General features: G+C 42.7%; 1 protein-coding gene across 1 annotated transcript in view; it reads right to left on the bottom strand.

The window, feature by feature from the left end:
• LOC109934367 (rasGAP-activating-like protein 1) overlaps positions 1 to 15332 on the bottom strand; it is a 259927-nt gene that overhangs the window by 116006 nt on the left and 128589 nt on the right. The window contains exon 8 of the mRNA XM_048611726.1: positions 13142 to 13259. Coding sequence (XP_048467683.1) covers positions 13142 to 13259 — 118 coding nt within the window. The remainder of the gene's footprint in view (positions 1 to 13141; positions 13260 to 15332) is intronic.

Here is a 15332-nt window from a genome sequence, read left to right as displayed (position 1 = left end):
TGTGTTCATCCAGCCCTGCACCTTGTTGTCTCGGATTCTCCAGCATCTGCAGTTCCTACTATCTCTGATTCAAGGACAATAGATACCCTTCCCTAAAGCATTTCAATGAACCAGATGAGTTTTTCCGACAATTGGCAATGGTTTCATGACTCTTTAAGGCTCTTCATTCCAGATTCTTTATTGAATTTAAATTCCACCATCTGCCATGGCAGAATATGAACCCAGGTCCCCAGAACATAACCTGGAGATTAACAGGCCAGTGAATATACAACGAGGCCAGTGACTCTTATGAGATAAGAAGACTTATAGGAGAACTGAGATGAAAATGGGCAGGGTTGAAGGGTGTCAAACATAGAGCTTGATAGGGCAGGTACACTGAATCTATCAGCCAAGTGGAGGGACAGACTGTTAAACCAAACCCAAACCAGCTGGTGAGACAGAATCCAAGACATCTTTATTTGTGGATAGAGTTTATTAACTACTCAGTCTTACAGTTCCACGCACACATCAGCTCCACCAATTCCCCTTCTTAACTACCCAGTCAATTAACAACAACCATCTGCTTAATAGTTGCTATATTGCCAACTACATCTTTATAGGCAAAGGCTTTCTGAATTAGGACAAAAGGACATGGCAGGGCAGAATTAAATTTGAATTGTGGAACTCAATGTGTCTACCCACTTGACGGTAACTTTAAATTCCAACCTGCTTCCTGTCAGAAATTATGGCAAGATTGGTTTTCTACCTGGGGATAAAGGCTAACAATCAGTAGGATCATCTCCAGATGGTGACCTCACACATCCAGGCACGTTGCCTGGATCCAGCAGTATTAACTGATTCCTAACCTGCCCTGAGAGATGGAATGTAAGATGGGGAGAATCTTCTTCCATTAAGGGCAGATTTATTCTAGGTGGTAACAATTCTAGCACCTGAGCAAAACTGTTCAAGAAATTCACTTTAGGAAGCACTGCAATGCTAAAGCTGATGGGTCGAGGAGTGGCAGATGGAGTTTAATTTAGATAAATGTGAGGTGCTACATTTTGGAAAGGCAAATCAAGGAAGGACATATACACTTAATGGTAAGGTCCTGGGGTGTATTGCTGAAAAAAACCTGATCTTGGAGTGCAGCGTCATAGTTCCTTGAAGGTGGAATTGCAGGTAGACAGGGTAGTGAAGAAGGCGAGATAACAAGCTGTGGAGCTGGATGAACACAGCAGGCCAGGCAGCATCAGAGGAACAAGAAAGCTGACGTTTCGGATCAGGACCCTTCTTCAGAAAGAGTCACTTCTTCATTTTCTGAAGAAGGGTCCAGACCCGAAACATCAGCTTTCCTGCTCCGCTGATGCTCCCTGGCCTGCTGTGTTCATCCAGCTCCACAGCTTGTTATCTCAGACTCCAGCATTGGCAGTTCCTACTACCTCTCGTAGTGAAGAAGGCGTTTGGTATGCTTGCCTTTATTGGTCAGTGTATTCAGTATAGGAGTTGGGAGGTCATGTTGCGGCTGTACAGGATATTGGTTTTGGAACACTGCCTTCGATTCTGGTCTCCCCGCTGTAGAAAGGATGTTGTGAAACTTGAAAGGGTTCAGAAACGATTTACAAGGATGTTACCAGGATTGGAGAGTTTGAGCTATAGAGAGAGACTGAATAGGCTGGGGCTATTTTCCCTGGAATGTCAGAGGCTGAGAGGTGACCTTATAAAATCATGAGAGGCATTGACCAAAACTAGAGGGCATAGGTTTAAGGTGAGAGGGGAAAGATTTAAAAGGGACCTATGGGGCACCTTTTTCACACAGAGGGTGGTGCATGTGTAGAATGAGCTGCCAGAGGAAGTGGTGGAGGCTGGTACAATTATAACAATTAAAAGGCATCTGGATGTGTATATGGACAGGAAACTTTAAAGGGATATGGGCCAAACGGGACTAGATTAATTCTGGATATTTGGTTGGCATGGATGAATTCGACTGAAGGTCTGTTTCCATGCTGTACAGCTCTATGACTCTATAAAGAAATGGACAAAGAACTTCGCCATGTTGCACACCAGCCCATAGTCAATCCCAGGAGTCAGTCAATGCTGCTGAATACTGTTGAGAGGTTATTGAAATAGAACGTTAACTCTCTTTCTCTCTCCACAGATGCTGTCCGACCTGATGAGTATTTCTAGCAGCTTCTGTTTTTATCTCAGACTTTCTGCATCATCCATCGTATTTTGCTTAAATATTAAAGTGATCATTCCTTTGGATGCTGCGGGGTGATTGACGATTTCATTCCCATATCATGATTAATTTGTCTTAAATGGGATACCTTCAAAGGGGAGACGTTTCAAGCACAGTCAAGACCTATTCCTTCAAAGGGAAAAGTATAGCAAACAAATTCAGAATGACAAAAGAGACAGAAATTATGATAAAGATAAAAAAGCGTGTTTATGGTAAATGTCAGATTGAAAATATTATCGAGAACCAGGCTGAATACAGAAGGTTCAGAAAGCTAGAACAAAAGCAAATAATTGAAGCGAAGAGGGAGTGTGAAAAGATACTGGCAACTAATATAAAAGGAAAATCTAAAGTCTTCTTTAGGTATTTAAATAGTAAAGCCACAGTAAAAAGTAGAGTGATGCCAATTAGTGACCAAAACGGGGATTTACACATGAGGACAATGGACATAGCTGAAGTATTAAATTAATGCATTACATCTGTTTTTACCAAAGAGCAAGATGCTACAGACCATTGAAAAAAAAGGAAGTTCCATTGCTAGAAGGATTCAAAATGATAAGGAGGAGTTATTGGATAGACTGCTGTACTTAAAGTTGACAAGACATCACAGCCAGATGAGATGCATTCAAAGACACTAAGGGAAGTGAGAATGGAAATTGTGGAGGTACTGGCTATAATTTTTCAGTCTTCCTGAGACTCAGGGATAGTGCCAGAGCCTGAAGGATTGCAAACATTATGGCCTTTTCAAAAAAGAGCACAAGGAACTAAGCTGGAGAATTGCATCCAATTTTGAGTTCTGTACTTTGGGAAGAATGTGATGATATTTTAGTGAGTGGAAAAGAGATTTATGAGAATGGTTCCAGAGATGTAGAATTTCAGTTAAGAAAATAGATGGGAGAAGTACAGACAGTTTTCCTGAGACAACAGAAGGCTGAGAGATGATCTGATAGAACTTCTCAACATCATGAGATGTCTGGACAATGTAAATACATAGGTGTTCCCTGTCATGAAAAGATTAAGAATGAGAGAACGCATATTTAAATTAATCAGTGGAAGAAGCAAAAGTGATATGAGGACAAATCTTTTATGAAATGAATAGTTAGGGTCTAGCCAAGAGTGTGGTAGAGGCAGGGCCCATCAAGGCATTCAAAAGAGAATTAAACTGTTAATTGAAGATCAATAATGTACAGGGTTATGGGTAGAAAGCAGGAATATGGCATTAAGTGGATTGCTGATAACAGTTCTGTGATGCTGTGAAGTTCGTTTCAAATTGTACAGTTGGTAACCCCAATCTTAATCAAACTAGTAAACCTTGTTCTGTCTGTTTAGTCTATAACTGCAAATAACTTTGGAGCTATCTTCTAACCAAGGCAGCCACAAACAGCCTTTCCTAAGGTCTCGGGTCATTTTGTGCTTTCAGTTCTGTTATTATAATTTCCTCCAGGGTAGCAGATTATTGCACCAACAGTTACTTCATTTATTAAAGTTACAGTTACAAATGGTACTTCCTGGTCTGAAAATTTCCAAGAAATTCACCTCTTCACTGATGCATCATTTTCTTCAGTCTCTGAACAAAGGATACTATGGGCAATTTAGCACAGCCAATCCACCTACCCTGCACATCTTTGGACTGTGGGAGGAAACCAGAGCACCTGGAGGAAACCCACACAGACACAGGGAGAATGTGCAAACTCCACACAGACAGTCACCCAAGGCTGGAGTCGAACCTGGGTCCCTGGCACTGCGAGGCAGCAGTGCTAACCACTGAGCCACCGTGCTGTGGCTGTGGCAACTTGCACTTCTACATGTATGTTGTATCCTGCAGCTACGCATAGTGACCGTAGACACACGAATTTCTATCCATCATATGGCTGTCTTGGTATCTCTCCCACACTGACCACCTGCCATTAGCAAATGCTGAAAGCTGGTTGTTTGGCCACATTACGAACACACACCTTTCTTGGTTATCCAGTCCTGGATTGTGGATGGCCACTTTGCCTAGGCCCAGGAGTACACCCATCAGGAGGTCCTCACATCTGCCCGATCCCTTCGCATAGGATACACATAAAGCAGCAACGTGGGGCTGAGTGAGAAACGGGGAGAAATGTAGCCAGCAAGACTGGGGTGTGCACTGAGGGAACACAAGGAATTACTAACTAATGGCTTAACCACTCAGCGACAATCATAGGTCCCAGAGTCATCCTATCACTGTCTATGGATTTAATGATGCAATGGTTTCATTTAGTTCAGCACAAATATTTCTAATTAGAAAAATTAGGTTTTTTTAGTTTTTAAAAGAATATCTGATATTCATTCCAAATTTGATGGAAGATTTTGAGAAGTGGACAATGGGACCCAGTTAAACAAACCTTTACCAACCAAATCAATGTGAACTAACACAACAGATGGCAAAAATTACAAAAACTCTGCAACAATCAACACAAATATTTCTGTCAAATGTGGTGTTAATTTTACAGCTGTCTTTTCCTAATGATGCAAATCGGATGGGAACTATTCTGTAGAGATTTATTTCTTCCATGAGCAGCTTCAGAGATTAATTATGTTGTACAATTATTAAAACACTGGATTTCATTTGAAGTCAATGGAATGAAAATTCGAAGGCATCAAAAAAAGTTGCTTGACCTCTCCCACCCCCTGCCTTGGTGGTGAAGTATGAAATATCGCCCCTGGTCCTGTCAGGCCTTTGTCAGGAAGTTCACTGAGACCCAACAAACCTCAAAGTGGCCTGAGTTAATGTCAATTCAGATTGAAATGTAGGCAGTTAACCACTTTTGTACCAGGATGTCTAAACTTCCCTTCTTTCTACTTTAAAAACAGGCTGCGGAAATCAGCTATATTTCACCACCTAGAATTACCCTACAACTTGGAAGGAGCACTAATTAGCAATGGGAATATTTCCCCAATGTGCTATGTCTAGCAAATTGGTGAATGCATTTCTTTACAAAGTGGTTCATGGTTTTAACCTAATCAGTGCACAATGGAATTTGTGCCCATTGCTGCATCAGAGCTCCTTATGTACACATGTTTATAAATATATTTTACTTAATCACACACACCCATGTAAATAATTTCCAGTGGTGTTGCTCATACGTACATTCATATGGAGTGATAAATATGACATGCTGAAGCAAGTTATTTAATGTATAAATTATAGATTGGGGCAGGTGTGGTCATAATTGTGTGGGTGGGAAATGATGAATTGGACAAGTAGTAATTACCAGGATGAAAAATATTTGGAATATGTGCGAGGAAGAATTAAAGAAAAAAATTATATTTACAGTGGTAAATTCCATTATTAGAACATTGAATGCAGAATATTCCCTGATGAATGAGGTTAAGTCACTGTTGCACATAAGTAACAAGATCAAGGTCATACACATAGCAAAGTAATGAATGGGAGAGAACCTGTTTTTGGAGGTGTTGCTTGCAAAATGTGGTTAGGGTTAGAAACTTTACGCTTTTCCCTCAGTAGAATATGGGAGTTTTGAAGTCTGCCTCAACAGGAGCATAGGTGTTGACCATTGAGAATCTCAAACAGAGAGAGACAGACAAAGGACTTTTATTAGTCAGCATGTGGCAGGTTGTGGGAGGTGGCAGAGGCTGTAACGTGCCAAAAAGTCATTTGGGATGTTCCCTGGAATATGCCCTGCCAGTGGGTGAGCTACCCAGAGGCAGAAAAGCAGATTGTTCAGGGACCCAACGTATTTTCTTGGCACTTGGCATGTTGTCGGGCTGAGTTCTCCTACCGTTGTGGAGGGGGTCTACCAGCTCCAAGGAAAATGTCTTCCTGTGCTTCCCTAGAGAAAAAGGGGGGAAGTGGAGCCAGAGGCCTGCTTTAATCCCGGCAAAAGACAACTCTCTCCCACCTTTCCCCTGCGGCCTCACACTGGCCACTTCTCTCAGTGCAATGCTCCCAAGATTGCAGTGCTGCTGGCTGAGGTAACAGAGCTGTAAGTTTTAACGTATGGGAGTCTGTCTATTACACTTCCCATAATGATAATGTCAGAGAACACATCAGTGAAAGATGTGGCTGTGGGATAGAGTTTGATCATGGCTTCAGCAGGGGAAGACAGAATTTTGTAAAGCTGGACAGAGTTCCAAGAAGTTAGTTATTGATAGATTGCTGAGCCAATGTTCAAAAGCTAGAATAATCAACAAATAACACTGACCCTCTGATTAAACCATGTGGACATACATGCCCCTCTTCCTGAATTCACCACATCCCCTGCCTGCCACTTCTTGCATGTTTTTCTCCTGGTGATATCATAAGGGAGATCCTGGCTCCCCTCTGAACGTGTGGCACAGCCCAAAACTCCCCACTCCCACTTCTTGGAAGATCCTGCCAATAGGCTCAGTTTAATGAGTCATCCAAAGGACAGCACCGCTGGAAAGCCAGCATCAATCAGCACTGGAGTGTAGTGTTAGCCTAGCTTACTCACTCAAACCCATAATTAGCTTTCAATCCTGAGAGCAATTTTGGGTAATTGGCATTAGAATGAATGAGAAGAATGACAAATAAGAAGTTTTTCTTTATTCATTCATGGGATGTGGGCATCACTGGCTGGCCAGCATTTATTACCCATTCCCAGTTGCCCTTGAGAAGGGGGTGGTGAGGTACCTTTTTGAACCACCACTGTCCAGTGGTGCCAATAGATCCACAATAGTGCTAGGGAGGGAGTTCCAGGGTTCTGACCCTGTGATGATGAAAGAATGGCAATATATTTCTAAATCAGGATGAAGAGTGGTTTAGAGAGGAACATGCAGGTGTTGACATTCCCATGTACCTGCAGCTCTCGTTCTCCTAGATGGTAGTTGTTATGGGTTTGGGAGTTGCTTGTAAGGAGCCTTGGTGAAATTCTGTGCTGGAACTTGTAGATGTTCAAATATAGAAATTTAGGGCCCTTCAAGAGCACTTTCCAAGCTTCATCATCTGGAAGGCACACAGCAGTAGGTGCATGGCAATGTCACCACCAGCAACTTCTAAACAAAGGAACTGTATCACCATTGCTTTTGTGTCGCTGGGTCAGAATCCTAGGATTCCCTTTCTAACAGCATTGTGGGTGTCCCTGCATTTCATGGGCTGCAGCAGGTCAACAAGATAGGTCACTACCATCTTCTCAAGGGCAAGGAGAGATGGGCAACAAATGCTGGTCCAGCTAGTGATGACTACATGCTGTGAATAAGTTTTAAAAAGAGATATCCATTCTTAAACTCCATTTTCTTTCTACAGATGCTGCAAGATCTGCTAAGCATTTCCAGCTGCTATTGTTTTGATCATTAATAAGATAACTGACTGTTTTGGGGGATCTGGTTCAGGGCGGGCTGTTGGTCAAGACCTTAGAATAACTGTCTTCTCTTCATTGAATAGTATTGTGGGATGTTTTATGTCTACCTACATAAACCAGGGCTCAGTTTCTTGCTCTGTGCCAAGTATGGTGTACCATACAGCGTTCCTGGAGTACTACTGTTATATGAGGGAATGCTTTTGGATGAGTTAATGTTAGAGTTGCATTAGCTCCAGCCAATCTGATGGTGTCATACAGTCTTTTGGCTAGAGAAACATTTTGTCTTGAATGAGGTCCTGATGGACAGACATGACTCCCTGGACTAACTGGTACTTGTGTCGGTTAGGAGTATCAGTGTCATTAATAAGGTGCTGGATGCTTTTAAAGTGAATTTAAATATGGAGCTGGAGAACAGAAATAAATGATCTTTCTCCACTCACCCTCGCCACTGGGTCGACACTTCAAGTGCTACTTCAAGTGCTGCTGTACCTCAGCAAGGACAACAAACAAGGTTGCAAGGTAGCAGCAGAGTAGGATGCATCAGTTGGAGCTCATCGCTCCACCAATTCCTCTTTTATTCTTTCTCTTCTCTTTCACTTCCTCTTAGTGTTTTTCTTTCTTCTTCTTCTCCTTCTTTATTTTTCCCTCGCGGCCTCCAGCGACCTCTGCAAGGAGCAACAATTCCCGACCTCCAGTGAGCAATGATCCCTGGCCTCCAGCGATGACGCAGTAGTGTCCCGGCATGGCATGGCATCTTCCCGGCCTCCCAGCATGGCATGGTGACCTCCCGGCCTGATGCAGCGACCTCCTCCCGTAGGGACCTCCCAGCTTTGGGCTGTACCCTCCTGGCCTGGAGCAGCGGCCTCCTCCCATAGGGACCTCCCAGTGTCGGGTGGCACCCTCCTGGCCTGGAGCAGCGGCCTCCCCCCATAGGGACCTCCCAGTGGGGTGGCACCCTCCACGCCTGGTGCAGTGGCCTCTTGGCACAGTGTGGAGCCAGGGCTGAGTGCGGACTGAAAGCTAGGTGCCAGCGTGGTCTGCTGTACTGAACGTTTTTCTGTAATGCTGGACATTTTATTTCTGTAACAAATCTCGTAGTAAAAGAAGCTGTGCCTAGGTTATTTTGTATCTAAGTTGGCGCTGTAATTGGTAGTGTATAAATTTTTCACTATACTCATTGAGTATATGTGACAATAAAGGCTATTCTACTCTACGCTTGGTACCTGGTAGTTCTAACTGTGCCTAACTAATTAATGTTAATTGTATGTATATCTATCCTGCAGTGAGCTTGTTATGTAAGACAAGTTCCTCTTCTTGTTAAGACTCTCTAGTAATCAATCGTCTACAGCTGATAATTGAAACAGCTCTTAGGCTCAGCACAGACAAGATGGTTAATGGCAGCAAACTATGCCCGACCACAAGCTACCAGTGGTTGGTTGTGGTTCCCAATATAATTACTACATCCAAGTATCAGCCTAAGTTATGTGTTCACCTCAGTTAGGAGGAGACTGAAAACTCCAATGCAAATAAAAAGGCAAAAAATAGATAAAGAGGAATGAAAACACTGCCAGTGCAGGTCCTAGTATTAATGAGCTTTCAGAATCCAATCCAATTCAATTAACTTTCATTCCCCCATTATAAAAGGACATGAATTATTTGAGTGGACTGCCATCTTAATTTGTTCCTGAGTTATGTCAGCTACCCAAAGAATATAAGAATAATATTGCACCTATAAGCAAATTGTTTATTCAATAAGACATTCTTCTTATCCCTTAAAGCAATTTCAATTTTGGTCAGTTGCCATACTCCAATTAGACTCCTTTCTCCAAATGGAATAAGTTTCGTGCTGACTGGATTTGGTCTGTCAATGTGGTCGACATCAAAAGCTGCTTTCCTCATAGAATAACTGATTGCAAGGGAACATGCCAATAAAACTCACAAAAGAAACAGCATGTTCTAAATGTATTCATCACTTATGTACGTTAGAAATCATTAAAGTTTGGATCTTTGCCCAAGTGCCCAGCACACGCTCAGAATCCAGTCATATATGCAGTCATCCAAAACCCTATGAGTATTCCTCCAGCCATCTGCTACATCCCGCAGAATATTCCACATGAGAAATATCTGTGGAAATCATTTTGACAGAGGTGCAACAAAGAACAAGTAAAATGGAAGGAAAGATAATTAGTTATGTGTACATTCCCTGTCTACCATGTTCATAGTTTCTGATGTGCTCTACTCTACACTTTACATAATTGACTCCCTGGTGCAGTAGGGCTGAACAGTGTGTGCTTGGCTTCTAGTGAGGCAAGGGAGGCCATTGAGGAAAATTGCAGGATCGGTTAAACCTGCAAAGGGGGTGGAGTGGGTCAGTCCAGATAAGCAGCCAATCACTTGTTGGAAGCTTAGTTTGGAAGCCGCCGCTGGAGGCACCAGGGAAGTCAGAATCCTGTGGTGAGATGAGGGGCATTGGAATGAAGGTGGGTGGTCAGTCAACGCATCACAGAGGCTTCTCTGGGAGGTCCTTGGTCCCAGGAGGATAGACTCTCTCATCCTGAATCTGTCAATTTCTCATCTCAATGAAGCTGCCAGGTTTCCAATGAGAACTCAGCCAACCATAGTGAAAGTTGAAAAACTGAATGGCAATGAGGTCAGAGCCTGATTACCATTTTTAAACTACCTCCATAGAGAAATTGGTGACCTGAGCACCTTCAAGCCTCGATTAAAGATGTAAATGAATGGGTTGGGGGTGTTTTTGAATCAGGAAATGAAGACTTCAAACAACTCATCTGACCCAAACCCAGGTCCAGCCGTTCACGCTGCTGACCTCTCAGACACTGCTCTGAGCAGAATCAAGACTAGTATCAGTTGCAGTTCTTATCACTTTAGGTCAATCTTGGGCCTTCTGATCCAAACAACAAGTTGAGCAACTTCAGGCTTTGGGTGTATAAACCTGTTACGTGTAGTGGGTTATGAAATATCTGGGATATGAGGCAGGTCAAGGGAGATCGTTCTGCCAAGGGCTTTGAGTCATGACATTGGACTCTCTTCTTTGGTCTACTAAATCCACTAGAACCACAGTCTCATGGAGTAGCCCCCAAATGTCTGGTTCTAGCTGCAGAAATTCTACTCCATTTTGTTTCTGACCTGCTGATCTGACAGCATTTTCATTCTTTCTAATGGATTAACTCATACTGCACCACCTTGAACTTCTTAGGGTTTGCCCATTCGCTTAGAATCAAAGAATCATAAACACGTCGATGGAGGTCATTCTGTTACTATTTGCACCATCATTAATTTATCCCGCATGCAATTATTCATATCTCCATCCAATTAATTATTTAAAATAGTGCAAAGTTGAGACTGCAGAACACCATTTCTCACATCCCACCAACCTGAGTATATATTCTTTATCCCCATTCCGTTTCTGGTCTGCCACCTAATCACAAGCCAAAGTCAAAAATGAGAATATCTCTATTTCAGGCCATTCTCATTTTTTACTCATGATGTGCTTCATGGAACCATGTCAAATGCCTTCCAGAAGTCCATAAAATGGAACATTCATAGGCACTCCCTTGACATCCTCAAAAAAATTCAACAAGATTATCAGGCGCAACATACAATTAACAAAGTCATGCTGTACTCTCTGTCCATGATATACGTCATGCAACATAAATTCAACACAACTGATGCAGGGTCATCCAAACCCTATACACTTGCATTCCCCACGCAGACAGCCTAAAGGCCCTCCGCTTCTTCCTGTCCTGCAGGCCCAATCAGTCCCCCTCCACCGACACCCTCATCCACTTAACTGAGCTCGTCCTCACCCTTAACAACTTCTCCTTCAACTCCTCCCACTTCCTACAGACTAAGGGGGTGGCCACAGGAACACGCATGGGCCCAAGCTATGCCTGCCTCTTTGTAGGATACGTGGAACAATCCCTCTTCCAAAGCTACACTGGCCCCATTCCCCACCTCTTCCTCCTCTACATCAATGACTATCGGCGCTGCCTCCTGCTTTCATAAGGAGCTTGAACAGTTCATCAACTTTACTAACAACTTTCCCCCAAACCAAAAGTTCACCTGGACCATCTCTGATACCTCTCTCTCCTTTCTGGACCTCTCTGTCTCCATCTCTGGTGACCACCTCAAAACTGATATCTATTTCAATCCCACTGACTCCCACAGCTACCTAGACTACACCTCCTCTCACCCATCTTCCTGCAAGAATGCGATCCCCTACTCCCAATTCCTCCGCCGTGTCTGCTCCCAAGATGGAGTGTTCTACTCCTGAACATCCCAGATGTCCTCGTATTTCAAGGACTGCAACTTCCCTCCTTCAGTGGTCGAAAATGCTCTCGACCGCATCTCTTGCATTTCCCGCACCTCTGCCCTCACAGCCCCTCCCCGCAACAAAAACAAAGACGGAATCCCCCTTGTCCTCACGTATCACCCCACTAACCTCCGGATTCAACATATCATTCTCCGCCACCTGCAATCTGACCCCACAACCAAGGATATATTTCCCTCCCCACCCCTATCTGCCTTCCGTAGGGACCGCGCTCTCCGTGACCCCCTCGTCCACTCCACATTCCTCACTAGCCCCACTACCCCTGGCACCTTTCCCTGCAACCGCAGGAAGTGCTACACCTGCCACTACACCTCCCCCCTCACCCCCATCCAAAGAATCAAAAAAACCTTCCACATCAGACAGATGTTCACCTGCACATCCACTAATGTGGTCTATAGCATCCGCTGTTCCCGATGTGGCCTCCTCTACATCGGTGAGACCAAGCGGAGGCTCAGAGACTGCTTTGTAAAGCACCTGCGCTCAGTTCGCGACAAATGACAACAACTCCCAGTCGCAAACCATTTTAACTCCCCCTCCCACTCCCTGGACGACATGTCCATCCTGGGCCTCCTCCACTGTCACAATAATGCCACCCGGAAACTGGAAGAGCAGCATCTCATATACCACCTTGGGAGCCTACAGCCCAATGGCCTAAATGCGGATTTTACCAGTTTCAAAATCTCCCCACTCCCAGCCTCATCCCATGACCAACCCTCCCTGACATCCTTACGTCCTTGACCTGACACAACCTGTCCATCTTCTCTCCCACCTATCCGCTCCTCCCACCTCACTGACCAATCCCCACCACTGCCTACCTACACTCACCTATCACCATCCCACCTACCTACCCAAGCCCCACCCCCCTCTCTATTTATTTCAGAGCTCCCTTCCCCTCCCCCATTTCTGAAGAAGAGTCCAGACTCAAAACGTCGGCTTTCCTGCTCCTCTGATGCTGCCTGTCCTGCTGTGTTCCTCCAGCTCCACACTGTGTTTTCTCATCGGCAGTTCTGACTATCTCTGATGCAGGGAAGTGTTGTTATTTGCCACCAGCATTGTGGAGCTGTGTTTGGAGGAATAAGAACTGGTTTTCAAAGATGTTAACCCAGCAGCGTCATGGTCACAAAAACTTTCAATACGTTTATTTAACTGATTTCAGATGAACTATTTGAATTGAAACTTGATAAAGTCTGGCACAACAACACTGGTTGGAAAGTGCTTAGTTTTTTCACATCCATTTAAATGTGTTAACAGGATAGAGCATCAGATACTCACTTTGGCAGGAGAGATCACAGGTTCCACCAAGAGATCGATCAGTGGCTGATAGTACATTGATGGTAATATCCGGTCCTCTGCTAACCTGACTTTTAATCGCAATGCTCCTAATTTACCACTGTGAAAATATAGATAATATCACATTGATACTGGCACTCTCCATCTGGAGTTGGAAAACAAAAATCACTGATTTCACTAGGTCTTTCTTATGAAATTGTTCAGGATTTATACATAAAGTTCTGCATTATGTTTTTTTTAAGTACTGATATCGAGCATCTAGACAACAGTGACCACAATACAACACACATTAGGATGACAGTGAAAATGCGGGTTCATTGGACAGAAACTGATGTTAATCAGCTGAGGATAGAACTTGTGAAAGCAAAATGGGCAACAGTATCTGCAAAGTAGAACAACAACGGGCAAGAGTTAAAACTGTTTTCAATAGCAGTGCAGGAAAAATATACTGCGATAAAAGAAGAAATTAAAACTAATGAAACTCCATTGGTGAATAAAGATATAGACAACAATGGAGAGTCAGAAGCATACATTAAGTAGACAGACAACAGTGGAAAAACATAAGAGAATACCAACAGATTGATAAAAAGTAAAGGAACGGAAAGAGGAGCTATGTAATTAAGTTCTCAGGGAACACAGAACAAACTGGTAAAATATTTTGCAGACACAGCAGTAAAAGGTGAAAATGGAGATGACAGCGAGACTATTGATGGATAAGTCATGATTAAAACATTGCAATTAAAAGTAAACAGAAATATTAACTAATTATTTTGCTTCAGTTGTCACCAGAGAGATAACAGGTCAACATAATATTAAATGATAAGATAAATAATGAGATAAGTACATTTAGATTTTAAAATGTGGAAGCATTAAAGAAAATAATGAAATTAAAAGAAGATAAAACCCCAGTTTGAATGGATTGCATCTACACATTTTAAAAGAATCAAGGAAAGCAATAGCAGAGACCCTCCTACATATATTTAATGATTTATTCAAGAAAAGTTACAGTCAGAGGACTGGAGGATAGTAACATTATACTTGTATTTAGGAAGAGATATAGGGCACATCCAGCAAGTTATTGACCTATTAACTTATCTTAACTGGTAAGAAAAGTAATGAAATGCCTACTAAATGAGAGAAGATAAGAACTTCCAGAAATGAAAAAAATGAATAGTCAGCATGGATTTCAAAAGTGCTTTACACAGGCACCAGACATCTCTATAAGACCACAAGCTCATAAGCTCTGCCATTCAACATGATCATGGCCCATCCAACATTCTTCGTGTATTTCTCCCATAACCCTTGATTCCCTCACTAATCAAAAATCTATCTATCTCAGCCTTATATATGCACGGACATACTCTGCTCCTACAGCTCTCTGTTGCAAGAAGTTCCAAAGACTCTCAACCCTGAGAGAAGAAATTCCTCCTCTTAAATTGGCACCCCTTTACCCTGTGACCATGCCCTCTGGCCTAGGCTCTATGATGATGCGAAACATCTTCTCAACACTTACCCTGTCATGCTCCTTAAAAATGTTATATGTTTCAATAAGATCATCTCTCATTCAACTAAACTCCAGTGTGTAGAGTCCCAACCTGTTTAGCTTTTGCTCATAACACAATCCCTCCATACCAGGATCATCCAAATGAAGCTTCTCTAAACTGTCTCAAGTAAAATGCCATCTTTCCTTAATGAAGGGACCAAAACTGTTCACAGTACTCAAGGCATGGTCTCACCAGCACCTTGTCTCAAAATACTTTACAGTCACTGAAGTACATTTGAAGTGTAGTCACTGTAAGAAAGATTTAAAAAAGACTAAAGGAAAAATCTTACTTGACCAATCTTATTGAATGTACTAAGACACAACAAAGAAAGTAGCAAAAGTAGGACTTTCAATAGGTTCAATAAGGTGATTAAAAAAAAACAATTGAATAAGGCCACAGAATGTAGAGTTAGGAGACATGAATGGATTGCGAGCTGGCTTCAAGGCAGAAAGTGGAAGTGGAAGTAAAGGATAGTTATTCGGAATGTCAGAAGGTGGAAGTGGTGTTTTATAAGGACAGTTTTGTTCTCCACTTCATTGACAATTTGAACTTTTACAAACATGATTTCTAAGTCGCATTTGAAGGTTAGTCAATATTGAAGCAATATTGAAGCAATCTGCAACAAACTA

This window comes from Rhincodon typus, chromosome 24, assembly GCF_021869965.1.
Source record: "Rhincodon typus isolate 14 chromosome 24, sRhiTyp1.1, whole genome shotgun sequence".
Classification (NCBI taxonomy): Eukaryota; Metazoa; Chordata; class Chondrichthyes; order Orectolobiformes; family Rhincodontidae; genus Rhincodon; species Rhincodon typus.
This window is presented reverse-complemented; position numbering and strand designations above follow the sequence as displayed.